Consider the following 13,441-nt stretch of genomic DNA (forward strand, 5'->3'; position numbering starts at 1 on the left):
TTATTTATCATTAAATCTTGTTTGGGGTCATTATTGTGGTCATTTGCGGGTCGTTTTAAAGACATTTCAAATACGCTGCTTGTAAATGATCACCTACTTACCAATTATATCTTACTTGTTGACACAATAATGATGATATTTCAAGACCACTGTGCACTTTTCTGTAACTTCCAAGGCATCTTTTTAAGACTTTCCAAAACCTGTTACATTATTTGGCAGTTATTACCTTATCAGTTGCTGGAGTGTATGTTTATTTACTTATGCTGAAATTATGTCCTTCTAATAGCAGAGACATGGTAAAATATCAGTATGGAGGGTGTGTTAATCTTGTATGCACACTGTGTGAAGGACTATGGCATCCTACACCTGTTTTTATTATGTGAGCTCTAATTAAGTGTGGGCTGTTGTTTTGGAAGTCAGTACGTAGCAGTGGCCTGAGGAAACGATTGCATCATTCCTCTCCTCCTGTCACTACCTATCAGTTTACTTCCCCCTGCACCAATCTCACCCATTAAAGTGAAGTGTCGTCACACAGGACTTAAATGTCTGCTTGTGTTTTATGTTGAGGTTTGTGAGGCTCTGAAGCTGAAATATAAAACGACCTGTAATTTATGAACAGCTTCATAAAATGTCCACTTAATGCACCGTTTGTTTTAACAACAAGCACCACAAGATGCATGTAGATTAAAGGAGCATTACAACTAAACAAATCTTATCTTGTAGCATCTCTTCCTGTGGATCAACTGCTGTTCATACCTGTTTACAGTACAACGTCAAACAAACACTGGTACTATCAGTCAGACAGTATTTTTTTAGCCATGCAATGTTGATTAATTTGCAATGAAATATCTCAACAACTGTTATTTGTCATAAACACATAACAGTGTATGATTCAAGGAACAGTTCACCCAAAAATTATAAAAATGTCATAATTATGTATACCCCTTCTCATGAAAATTAAGTTGATGGAAGTTTTATAGTCTGCAAGACATTTCTTGAGCTTCATAGCAAAACAGTGTTACAACATTCTCCTAAACAACTGAAATAGATGGTGAAAAGGACACTTAATACAATACAACAGACTGTATTTAGAACCTTGATGCACTGTTGAGCTTTTGCACCCACTTTAGATGGAAATCTCCGGGTTTTCCAAACAAAGACTTGGATTAGGCTGGATGAGCAGAATGGAGCGTTTTGTTATTTTTTTTTAGGTTTTATATGTTTAAAACAAGTCCCCATCTACTTTCACAGTTGTTTTCCTGTTTTGATCGGTGTGGAGGTGAGTAGATAATGACCGAATTTAAATTTCTGGGTGAACAATTCCTTAAATCGGAATGATTTTGGTGAGCCCATGACTTTTCCTTGAGGTTCACATTTGTGGTTTTTAGTAAAATACTTGGACATATATTTAACAAACTGCCCTGAAATCTTTTACCAGCCGTAACCTCCCCCTCAGGATGATTTGTGATTTGTCTAATACTAACTGTACTATGTGTTTAGCGCTCATTAGGAAATGTTACTTCCAAAAGCTAACACGCTAAACTAAGATGCTAAACATGGTAAACATTACACCTGAGCGTCAGCATGTTAGCATTGCCATCATGAGAATATTAGCATGCTGACATTAGCATTTAGCTCAAAGCAACTCTGTGCCAAAGTACCGCCACACAGGACTGCTAACATAAGTCTCAACTGTGTTGAATTGTATATTATCATATGTTCTGCTCATCGTATGCATCCACTGCAGCTCCCAGTGATTTAAACACAGTTATTTCTTTAGCTTCTTTAATGTTATAAATTGTTGTGGCCACAAACATAAAAGCCTGAGAGATTTGTCAGACAGGTGTCTCTAGTAAAGTAAGCAAATAAGGCAGACTATTTCATAAAACCTTTAAGGTTATGATTTCACTTTGTACAGTTTGAGCTGCTGGAATAAAGCACTCTAGAAACTCCTGGAGACTCCAGCACACTGAAGATAACCTCCAGCACAGTCTGAATGTTAAGCAGGTTTCCGCTCGCTGTGCGCTCCTCTGTAATCCTATAAACATTTTTGTCAAGGCAGTATTGGAGCTTAAATTGTCACCGGCAGATATAAAGCCTTGTGTTGCTGCTCAACACTGGCATTTAACCCTTTGACACTACTCTTAACAGTTCCTTAGACTTGTAAGCTTGTTAAACAAATCATTTATTTGGTTCTTTGTTCACTGAGAATAACGAACAAGTCCTCACCTCAAACTGAGTATTTCACTTGTTTATAAAGAAAGAATTTAGACATTCTACTTGAGCTTCTTCATCAGTTAAAGTACTAGAAGATGCTGTGTTTATTCAAAGCTTAATTTTTGCAATGTTTTCTGTAATAAAATTACGGATCATGTTGGATGAAACGAAAGCAATGATGAGTTAGGAAATGAAATGTGAGTGAAAGCGTGTCGGAAAATCTTGAGCATAGCTGCTGTTAGCATTTTAGCATGGAACACCAATGTTATTTAATCAAAACACATATTAGCTCTAAATTACAGTAATTTTGTTTATCAGCAGAGTTTTACAGCATGATTCAAATTTAAAAAAAGGAATATGACAGATTTAACCCATTATAATTTTGAACATATTCTCTATAAAACTCCATAAAATTGCATCTTGACATCATGTATCAGTAATGTATCCTGAGACAGAAGACAAGAATGACAACACTGCTTTAATACTGTGTGTCATCCACATAGAAGGTGTTATGACTACACCACCTTTTTTTGCTGACAATGAACAAGATTCAACATGATTCATTGGGCTTCTAAAGGTCCTGAATCTATTTTTATTTACGGTAAATGTGAGTCTCTTACTGTTTTATCTATTTATTTTTGTTATTATCTGCACTAAATCAAATCTCACATTCCTAATTGCCTACACTTTAATGGCACTTAAGTCATCGTCCTACGCTGCAAGCTTTATCCATCTGGCGCCCAGCAGGGCTTAAAGAAGACACAATATTTGCAAATAGGAAATTCCAATGTGGATCACAGATGAGCTAAAAGGACCAAGAGAGGAATCGATTAGCCGATCAAGAGTATACTTCTCAGCTTCACTAAAATTTAGAGGCATATATTTTTATTCTAGTTTTTAATTCAGGTTGAAAATGCTAAATATAATCAACAAATAAACAAAACAAAAAAAATAATAATATATATATATATATATATATATATATATATATATATACATATATACATATATATATATACATATATATATACATATATATATATATATATATATATATATATATATATACATATATATATATACATATATATATATATATATATATATATATATATATATATATATATATAATAGGACTTTATTGATACGCAGGGAAAAGTACAATTTATACCCAACTGCCTTTATCAGGTACATTAAAGGTGCACAACGTACATTTTTTAGACACCATATTGGTTTCACAGTCCTACCATCTTTAACCATACGACTCCTAGATGCGTCACTCCACCATAACTCAAAATAAACATATCAGGAGGTGGAGGCGACACGCTGGTGACCACGGTTTGGGCCTTACTCAGCATTTGTCTCACCATTTGTAAACATGACACTGCTGGATATTTTTAAGGCGATGTCAGGATGATTTCCAGACATTTGTTGAAGTAAAAAAAACCCAGGATATTTGGAACATCTCCAGTTGTGTTCATGGAGACCAAAACAGGTATTCAAAGCCTTTATATTATGTTTTTTAAACCCTAACCAAGTGGTTTTTGTGTCTAAACCTAACCAGAGCATAACCACAGCTTTATGACAAGGGACCATTTTTTTTTCAATCTAAAGAAATGTAAACTTTTGACTTAGTTGTTGTTTAAAAGAATCGTACTTTGCCAACATTTATCTGGTGGCTGGGTTTGAGTAAAATACTTCCATGCTGCACCTTTCACACATCAGTTGGCACCAAAGAATACGCTACATGATGCTTTTGTTACTTTTTGTTATATAAAGATCTGTCTATGTCTTCCACCACTGCTGGTGACTATCAGAAATAATTACATAGAAATAGAAGGATTATCTCAGTATGAATATGAGTATTTTGGCTCTGATTAAAACAAAACGGATCTGGACAAACATATGAATGAGCTGAGTAGTCAGTGTCATTACCTCTTCCATTCTTAGCATTTTTTCTTGCACACGAACACATACACATATATATAGACAAAATATATAAGTATGCGCGCAAAACGCTATATTTACAGCATGAGTCATGCTTGGAGGTGGGCTCGTTAATTTGAAGGGATAAGAAAGGGGGCGGGTTGAGAGCATGGAATGAGAAGCGACTAAAGAAGGAAGCTCCTGAAAACACAACAGCACCACCACCACCACTACGCAGTGTTTGGGGCTCAGCTGTTCAATAATCTGAGAGTAAGTCTGGTTCCGCATCATGTGTGAAAATGAGTTTCAACCCCGACATGCTCGACAACACAATAGAACTGGCAACATGGTCATCACCACAGGCGGAGATATGCTCACAAACCCAGCTAGAGTCTCGGTAGCTTGAGCCGAGGAATGCAAACAGCAACACTCTCTGATCTTCAAAGCTCCCAGGTGTGTTGGCAGACAGATGGCAGTCAAACCCAAACACAGGGACGGGTTGGGGACAGGGCAAGACAATCAGAGGGACCACAGACACTCAGCAGACAAAATAATAACAGTAGCGGGGAAAAAAAAGAGAGGAAGAGGGGGGAGAGAAGACAGCACGGGCCATCGTACGGACTCGACGAGAGAAGAAGCAGTCTCACAGACCTGATCAGCGAAAATCCTGGTTTTTGGCTCAATGATGGGTCCTCCCCTTAACTCATCCTCCACAGCCATGAGTCTTGGAAGGAGAGAGAGAGAGAGAGAGAGAGAAATGGGGGAAGGGTTGGGTGACAGAAAGAGAGGGAGTATTGTGAATTCAAAGATGATACTCGACAAGAAGTTGAGCAGATGCATCTGTAACATCTGTCTCAACGACACCACAGTGACAAGGCGTTTGGTTTACCTGCGTCTCAAACCTGATAGGGCTGCTCAATCTTTTTTTAAGCAAATGTGGAGCAGCTGCAACCCCAAGCCACGCTTTATGAGGCACTGCCAATTTTCACTGGTGGAGCCTTCTTTCTCTTCTAGCACCCATGGGATTCATCAAAGCATTTTTTTTTTTTAACCCAATTTAAGGTGTTTTCCAAGAGCAATTACAGCCAACTGTGGACAATTACGCTCAGTTTTCGTTGAGTGAATGGTCCAGTAACCGAGCCCGGATCATCCCCTAGGGAATTGCCTGTCTTACATAACACAGACTGACCAAGGCAAAATCCTTTTGACTAATCATTTCAAAGACACAGCTCGCAGATATGGGGCGAGCTTAATGCTGCATGTTTCACGAGCCATCGGACAAGCGCAGGTTTTCCCGGCTCTCATGATTAAACCGAGTGCGAGGGATTTAATCCAGAAAGAGTCTTTCAAGGAAGGTTCTCACACAAGGTTACCTTGCAGTTACACGGCCAACTGGCTAAAACTGTGAGTATTGTTATGGTGGTGATGGATGCCAAATAGAAGTTAGTGTGAATAAAAAAAGTCCTCGTCACACGATAGACTTCATTGGATTGACTTTTTATCCCGATTTACAACAGCAGATTAAACATCCTGCTGGAATATTATCCCTTTATAATAGTTCACTAATAAGCAACTTTGCAGATTAATGTCAATTCGTTTGGGTAAAATGACCAGAAAGAAAGTCATTCATGTGTTCATTAATCAAATACTCAACAGGAACATTTTAATTGCCATCAGGTTTTTCGAGGGCAGATTAAATATTACCACCAATCAAGTCGTATTGTGTCACCCAAGGCTACTTTCAGCACATTCATATGTTTTTTTTTTTTTCATTCAGAACACAGAGAAAGCACATGTTCGACAATAAAGAACGAAAATCCACAGGTGAAGTTTCAAACATAAGCGTTTGGATGTTTTATTCCATAAACAATGTACAGTGTCGAGAGTTATTTATTTATTAATTTTTTTACAAAAGAAGAAGAGAATAGGAAAAAGAAAAAAAGAATCAATCATACTGTAAAGCACAGACAGAAATATAAGCACTGTCCCGAAAAAACAATGGAATGTAACATGGGGTTTACAGCATTAAGATTTTCGACATGACTTCAAGAGGCAGACAATGATTCATGTGGGTGATATGTTACAAAAAAAAAAGAAGTTAAGCTTTTTCATATCCAGTTGTTCTTCAAGTAGTGTGCTTTTGAGGTCAAGTCATACATGTAGTCAAAAAACAATGTGTGTCCAACCAACATGAGGTCACAATGTCTGAATATTTTTGCTACAGAGAAAAGAAGGCAAGAGACAAACGATGTAAAGTTAATGTGAAGTCAATGGAAAGAAAACAACAGACCTGGATCAAACAGCAGCTGCAAATACTTCCCGTTGTATTGCCGACATACAGTTTGACTGAAAACTTACCTCTCGGCGTCTGATTGGTGCAGCAGACTTCCCACCCTCCCCTGTGGTTAAACCAAACTAAGAATTATTTGCTATGACTATTTGACACAGGTCTGCATAATAAATATAGAGACTATAAACTCTTGGCTGCTGCTACAAGCCATGTCAATCAGACCAATATATTGATCACACACACACATCAAGCCAAAACTCATCACCACTATGAATTCATTTGCAAGATTTTAAAACAAAGGTTTTTGCCGTTGTACAATCTATACAGCCTATCAATTAAATTCTTGCTACAGAAGAGAGGCGGATATACTGACACCAGAATGTTATCTATATCTCTGGAGAGGGAGAAGGAAAATAAAACGGTTGCCCTTTTTATAATAATAATAATAATATTCAAATCATACTGTAGCTGCATAAGTTTAAATGACAATACTGTCTAGCGTTTCTTAAACGACTACTCTGATCACCATGTCACTGGACGACCACCAATGACGGACTTGCAGGTCAAAAATAATACCAAGCATATACAGCAAAATCATACAGATAGAAGAGAGAAAAATCTTTTTGTTGCGCTCTAATTCATAAATAATAACCATTGCAGACTTTCATTCAAAAATGCAGATAAATTCACAAACACCGTACAGATAAAAGCCAAAAATAAACGTAAGAAAAACACACTTTTGCAGAAACAAACTGTTGTCAAAAGAGTCACGTCTTTTGTTGTCACGTTGCCTCTGTGGTTATTTTTGCACTTTACAGTATTCCAGGTCTTTTATTTCTACTCTGTTTAGATACTGCATTGTGGCACCTGGTAGAAGATTTTGGCAGAAAAGTTTCTTTATGTACACAAGATGCATACGACAACACCTCAGCAGGATCCTGCATGTACACGTGGAGATTTCGTATCTATTATTGCGCTTCTCCTGCTAAAAGGTTTCGCTATTGCAAGGTTTTAAAATAATTATAATATCACTCTCAATAGAATTCATATATATATATATATATATATATCTCATATATTATTATTGTTATGGCTCTTGCATCACAGACTTTATATGCTATGGAGTATAGTTAAAAATAGATTATTACTATGAGGGGTACAATCAAGACCATAGAATCTCACTAATCTCTCAAAAAGTAAATCTTCTTTTAAAACAGCTTGGGGGAAGATAAATAGTTTATATTTGTTATCTATATATTTATTATCATTTATTACCCAAAAGGAATAAAATATTTTGACAACAAAAAAAAAAATTGGAGAGCCTGTAGCCAACGAATGGGAAAGAAAAAATATAGATATAAGTGCTACAAGTAAAGTGGATTCAGTGTTTTCAGTGGATTTAACATAGCTTGACCTTGAACTCAATATTTGGCTTTGGTTTAAATTAGATTGTTGAGAACAAAAAAAAAAAACTGTATCTGGTCCAAACGACAAGATATTGGAGCTGCTCCGAGTTTAAAGTAAAGTTTGTGCGCAGAACATTAAGGCTTCTCTGAAAGAAAAAAATCTCCGACAGCTGAAACACGACGCTAAGTGTTTCCTTTTTTGTTCTGCGGGTGAAGAGATTTTTTTCAAGCCTACGTAGGAGCCGTGAGTTCAGGATCACGCGCGCTCCTTTTTGCAGAACCTGAGCTTGCATTTGCACCGACGTGATGTATCTGAGTGTGACATTTTTTTTTTACAAAGTAAATTTTAGATGAACTATCACATAATGCTGTCAGCTTGCTAAGATTTTGTAGTCCGATCAATCCAATACGATGGCCGGGGACCATGTTTCTTGGCAGTCACACTTTTCTTTTCATTGCTCATGGGTGAATTTAAATTAAAAATGTGTCCAAACGATGCACCATGGTCTGGCTCAGTAAATAGTGAGTAAAACTGACTCGGAAGCATCCAGATCTGCTACTTAATTCATCCTTATGTGGTCTGATGATAAAAATCACACAAGTTGCAAGTGTAAGCCTCGGAGATATCAGCTGTCTGCACACTTTGCTCTCTGTGTGCAGCAGATTTACTGTATTCGCTTTGAGCTTATACTCCAGGGGAGCAGTATCAATGGTTTGGCTTTAAGTGCTCTGATAAAGTTTTCTGTGATGTGGCATATTTCCTTTTTATGCCTTCATGCTTGAATCTTCATCATAGTCTGTGACTCTCCTCCCTCTTCTTCTTACACCATAGCTCCGTATGAATGTAACAAAGAGAGAGAGAGAGAGGCGGTGCTCCCCATGTTCGCTCTGTAGAAAGCAGTCCTTCAAGCGAACACGGTTCACCTCGGTTCAAAATGGAAGAGCTAATATTAACCCATTGTCTTCCATAGTCCTGCGCCTGAAGGTCCAGAACATTGCTCTGTGTTGCTTTTAAAAAGTGCAGACATGTTTTCTGAAGCGATCAGATTTTAAGATCCTCTTGTGCTTTTCACAATCTCTTGGGAGAGTCAATTGAGAATTAAGCTATGTGGAATCTGAAATGTTCCAGAGATCCAGTTAGTAGCTGTGCTTATAAAAGGCGGCTGATGATAGATAGGATAGGGAAGGATGTTTTAATGGTGGTTTTATATACAAGGTTTATAAGATGTTCCCCAATAAAAGACGAGCAGGACTGTCTCTGTCTTCATTCCATGTCTTCTTTCCTGGAGTGGATTAGAAGTGGCAATATTCTCTGTCACAGTTATCCACCCTTCAGTTTGCAGACCACAGACTATTATAAGATGTGAACAAGAAAAATGTTGTGTACTCTCTCCACTATTAAAAAATAAACTAAATTCAGGCAGCGTCGCTAATCTGCAGTCACACTCAAAATACGCAAAGAATCCACAGCAAACATTTGGTTTTTTCGGGCCTGCATACGACTCAGAGAGCGATCAATACTCCACTCTTTTTTCGCATCAACTACTTAATTCTGTGGTCAATCGATAAAAACTAAAGACTGCACTCAGACACGGCGCCATTACAATTTCACACAAGCACTCAATGAATTAAGACTCAGCTGGAGTTTTCGCCACAGTCGGGCCAAATATGATGTTCTCGAATAACAAACCACATTGCGAGGATGCGAGAGCAGATTCGCTACCACAACAAGAGCTTCGAGGACAATCGGAGACTCTTTTTGTCCGGCTTAACTCAGTTGAAAAGAACCAACCGCCGAGGGAACATGCCCTGCACGCTTATCGAAGAAGATATAGATCTCTGGCTTGCTTATAATAGTCTCTCATTTAATTTGTCACTCATTACATATCTGCAGCTTTGGCTTTCAATATGCTGTGCAGCTCTCCGCCTTCCTCCCAGGACTGTGTTACTTAATGAAACTGAAACAACCTCCTACCCTCCAATATTCTTTGCAACATAACAACCGTGTAAATAGAGTCATATTCCAATATGCAATATACTGTATGTATCTCTGGAAAGAAAAATAGCACTGCTTCAAGTTCATGTTTCGCTCTTGTTGAAATAAAATCCAATACTCTAAAAATGTACTGTGTCAATCGCAGTCCTCTGCTTCCACTTACTCCTCGGAAGTACGATAATGCATTTTAATTAATGCTATCAATCTTTATCTGAGAGAATATGTCACTTCTTTCACACGTTTTGGATGACAACTCATAAAGTCAATTCACCAAATAAACTAAAGTCAAAAACGACGTCTTAGCTGTCTTTTGCCCTCCATCCCAACAACAGCCTCCATTTACCTGTTAATTATTCCTTTAATTTGGGAGTCTTTCTCCACTTGCTGTTGCCGTAGCCTCCTCTCACTGTCATCGAGTCGGTTCTGGTACTGTAGGAGGATCTTATTGGTCTGCTGCTCCTGCGTGAGGAGCCTCCGCTCGTACTCCTCCAGCTTTTTGTGGGACATCAGCAGGCGCTCCTTCAGGGAGTGGATCTCCTCCTCGTATTCCTTTACCTGAGGCGAAAATACGGAGGGGACGCTAAATTAGAAAATGCCTTAACCGGGTTAGTGTTTACATGCCTTGATTTATGCACATTCATTAATATACAAGACATACTGGGAAGTAGAGAAACACCTCCAAATATTCCAAATGAGAGCGGCTGGTGCATGAAGGCTGATGTAGAGTGAATACACAGAAATCTTAAAGAGTTAACACTTGGCTGGTGGTTGTTGTTTCCCACACCGTTTGATCTGAGCACCATCTGCTCAGCAATGATAGACATGACTCAGTGTTCCTTTGCATTTTACAAAACATGTATTAAAGGGTCTTTTTTATCATTTAAAGGGCAGCTCTTAAAAGTGAAACCTACCCTGTCCATGCGTGACTCATCCATGCTCTTAGAGTACTCCTTCAGTTTGAACTCTTCACGGTCAATCCGCGAACTTTCGATGTCAGCTGACAGATGAGGCATGTTGGAGACCCAGGCCACTGTTCGCTCATTGGCCGGGGTTGGTGGATTGAGAGTGGATGGAGTCTGGGAGCCCTGGGAAGAAAGGCCAGCACACTGAATATGAGAACATGAGTTCTTAAATGGATGCCAGATCCTCGGTTTCATAACGAGTGATTTAAGTGCCTCAGAGTTGCATAAGTTCAGACATCTTGAGCGTCTCAAGGACCCTGACAATGATCTCCTTTAGGAGCTCCACACACATACAAACAAAAACCAGATACAGTGACTGACATCTCATACACAATGCTGGTGTTAGCAAAGGGGCTGCTAGAAAAAACTGCAGAGTAAAACAGAGTAAAGAGAATCAAAGGAGTTCAGATGTTACCTGTTTGCTCATGGTGGGTTTGAGCAGGTGCTGTTGCGGCTGAGACTGTTGTTGTGGTGACTGTTGAGTGCTCTGACTCGTGGTTCCCTGTGGACTCTGGCTTTCCCTGACAGAGCTCTGCTGGTGGGGCAGGCCCGGGGCAGTGTTGTCTTTGACGGACAGCTGCCGGCCGCCGTGCTGCCTGCCGCCGTATCCGGACTCTGGTGACTGGAGGAGATTCCCGCTCTGCGGTCGTGTTTTGGCAGGAGCGGCAGGTGTGGCGGCCGCACTGACCGACAGCTGATGGGAGGTCTGGGATTTGACTCGCTGGGTGGGAGGCGGGGCAACAGAACTCTGGCGCATGGGTTGGACTGTGGAGGGGGGCGTGGCAGCCAGGGAGGAGTGGGAGGTCCCCGTCTGGGAGGTCATGCCCATCATTTGTTGTTGATGTTGGAGGTTATCCTTCAGAGGAAAACAAGTAAATAATAAGTTAGCATTTTCATTTCTTTCTTTAGTTATTTTTGGGGTAGATGGTGCAACTTTACACTTTGTAGGCATTAAGACTGAAAACGAGGCTGCGATGACTGGACAATGAAATACAATCCAGGAAGTTTGAGAGATAGATAGATGAGTTGGATGTCTTTACAGTTTCATGTCATCCCCGTCATTTTCTGTGTCATATATGGGCTGCAACGAACCATCTTTATTATCGTTTGCCTATGGAATGTCAGAGAATGGTGAAAAATGTTGACTTCCTTAAGCCCAAAGTGACATTTTCCATTGCTTTGTTTGTCAGACCAACAGTACAAAACCAACAGAGAGTCAGTTTGCCATCACATTTACTGAAGAAAACCCGCAAATCCTCACAACTGTGAAACTGTAACTTGAGAATCTTTGGTAGTTTTTGCTTCAAAGTGACATTTTATTGCCTCTGGATCACCCTTGTTTGTTTGTTGGGTGGTTTGTGAGCAAGATTATGCAAAAACTAGTGAACTATGAAAACTTTGGATGAAGGATGGGCCTCAGCCCAGAATAGACCCCAGTAACTTTTGGATAAACGGACAGATCCAGGAGTTTTTTCTCAGTTACCGGGTGCCATTCTAGTTGCCAATCAAAATCCTTACAGATTCATCTTCTAGTGATCAACTTGTAAATAAAAACAAAATGTCTGACTCTAGTTTCTTAAATGTGAGGATTTGTTGGTTCTTCTTGAGTTATGTTGTTGTATAATGAACATCCTTGGTTTTTGGGCCATTTTGAAAACTAAATTTTCAAATGAAATGAAAAAATCAATCAAATTACAATGAAAATGAAGAGTAGAAGTGTCAATGGTGGAATAATTTAAAAGACACAGAAATCGACACATAGAGGCTTTAAGTCATCATGAGAATACAAAATGCATCTACCTGCACTTGGATGGACATCTGTCTGCGTCCATAGTCGGCCCTGCTGTAGTCGTCACTGTAGCTGTGAGAGTGGATGATGCTGGGTTGGCCCAGGTGCCCATCCCTGGTCCTGAGGGTGGACAGGTCCTCACTGCGAGAGAACCCCCCATGGGCGAACTGTGGAAGGTAGGCCTGGTGAGAGGGCTCAGGGTCTGGCGCCAGGAGCAGGGGTGCTGGGGGTTGAGCTCGGCTGTGCTGGTGATGGAGCTGTTGTTGAGGCCCATCAGCAGTCGCCAGATGAAAGAGTGGATTCTGGAAGGAAAGCGGGTAGCGCATGGCGGCGGCCTGCTGTTGCTGCTGCTGGGATAGCGAGTCGGTGGTGGTGCCCATCTGGCTCAGCTGGCTCAGCCGAAGGCCGCCGGACATGCTGGAGCCGCCAGAGCCAGCTGACAACCTCCCACCGGCCCGCAGCTGGCTGCTCAGGCCCGACCCCAGGCCGCCACCGCCTCCGCTGCTCAGCCCTCCGAAGCTGCCCATGCCGGCGATGGAGGCCTGGGAGGAGTTGAGCATGTCCACCGACTGCAGGTTAGACACGCTGTTCATTCGGGAATCCTGGAGGTCCATCATAGATACGCTTTTATTGACACTGAGCACCTAAATAATTAGGGACATGAGAGGCTAGAGTGCCCCCTGTTTTTATGTATGTTAGGTGGCCACGGATGATATGGGTGAGGGTGGTGCGGGTGTTTTTACCGCGAGGCCTGGATATCGGAATGCCTCAAAGTATTTCCCAGGAAATACCGCTAGGATGAGTTGCGTGGTGAATCAGTGGAAAAAAAGCAGATGTCATGATAAACTACAGCCT

General features: G+C 40.2%; 1 protein-coding gene across 14 annotated transcripts in view; it reads right to left on the bottom strand.

The window, feature by feature from the left end:
• The window catches only part of syngap1b (synaptic Ras GTPase activating protein 1b), a 169,968-nt gene that overhangs the window by 14,000 nt on the left and 142,527 nt on the right, over positions 1 to 13,441 (bottom strand). For 10 of the 14 annotated variants that reach the window (XM_030393281.1, XM_030393282.1, XM_030393286.1 and 7 more), the window contains 5 exons: positions 12,598 to 13,188; positions 11,213 to 11,653; positions 10,747 to 10,920; positions 10,179 to 10,390; positions 4,795 to 4,867 (listed from right to left, as the gene is read on the bottom strand). In XM_030393281.1, the coding sequence (XP_030249141.1) occupies positions 4,795 to 4,867; positions 10,179 to 10,390; positions 10,747 to 10,920; positions 11,213 to 11,653; positions 12,598 to 13,188 (1,491 nt within the window). Of the gene's footprint in view, positions 1 to 4,794; positions 4,868 to 5,968; positions 9,123 to 10,178; positions 10,391 to 10,746; positions 10,921 to 11,212; positions 11,654 to 12,597; positions 13,189 to 13,441 lie in introns of those variants that run through there. The other 4 variants (XM_030393292.1, XM_030393288.1, XM_030393287.1 and 1 more) reach the window with 4 other exon arrangements.

This window comes from Sparus aurata, chromosome 17 (assembly GCF_900880675.1).
Source record: "Sparus aurata chromosome 17, fSpaAur1.1, whole genome shotgun sequence".
In the NCBI taxonomy this organism is placed as follows: domain Eukaryota; kingdom Metazoa; phylum Chordata; class Actinopteri; order Spariformes; family Sparidae; genus Sparus; species Sparus aurata.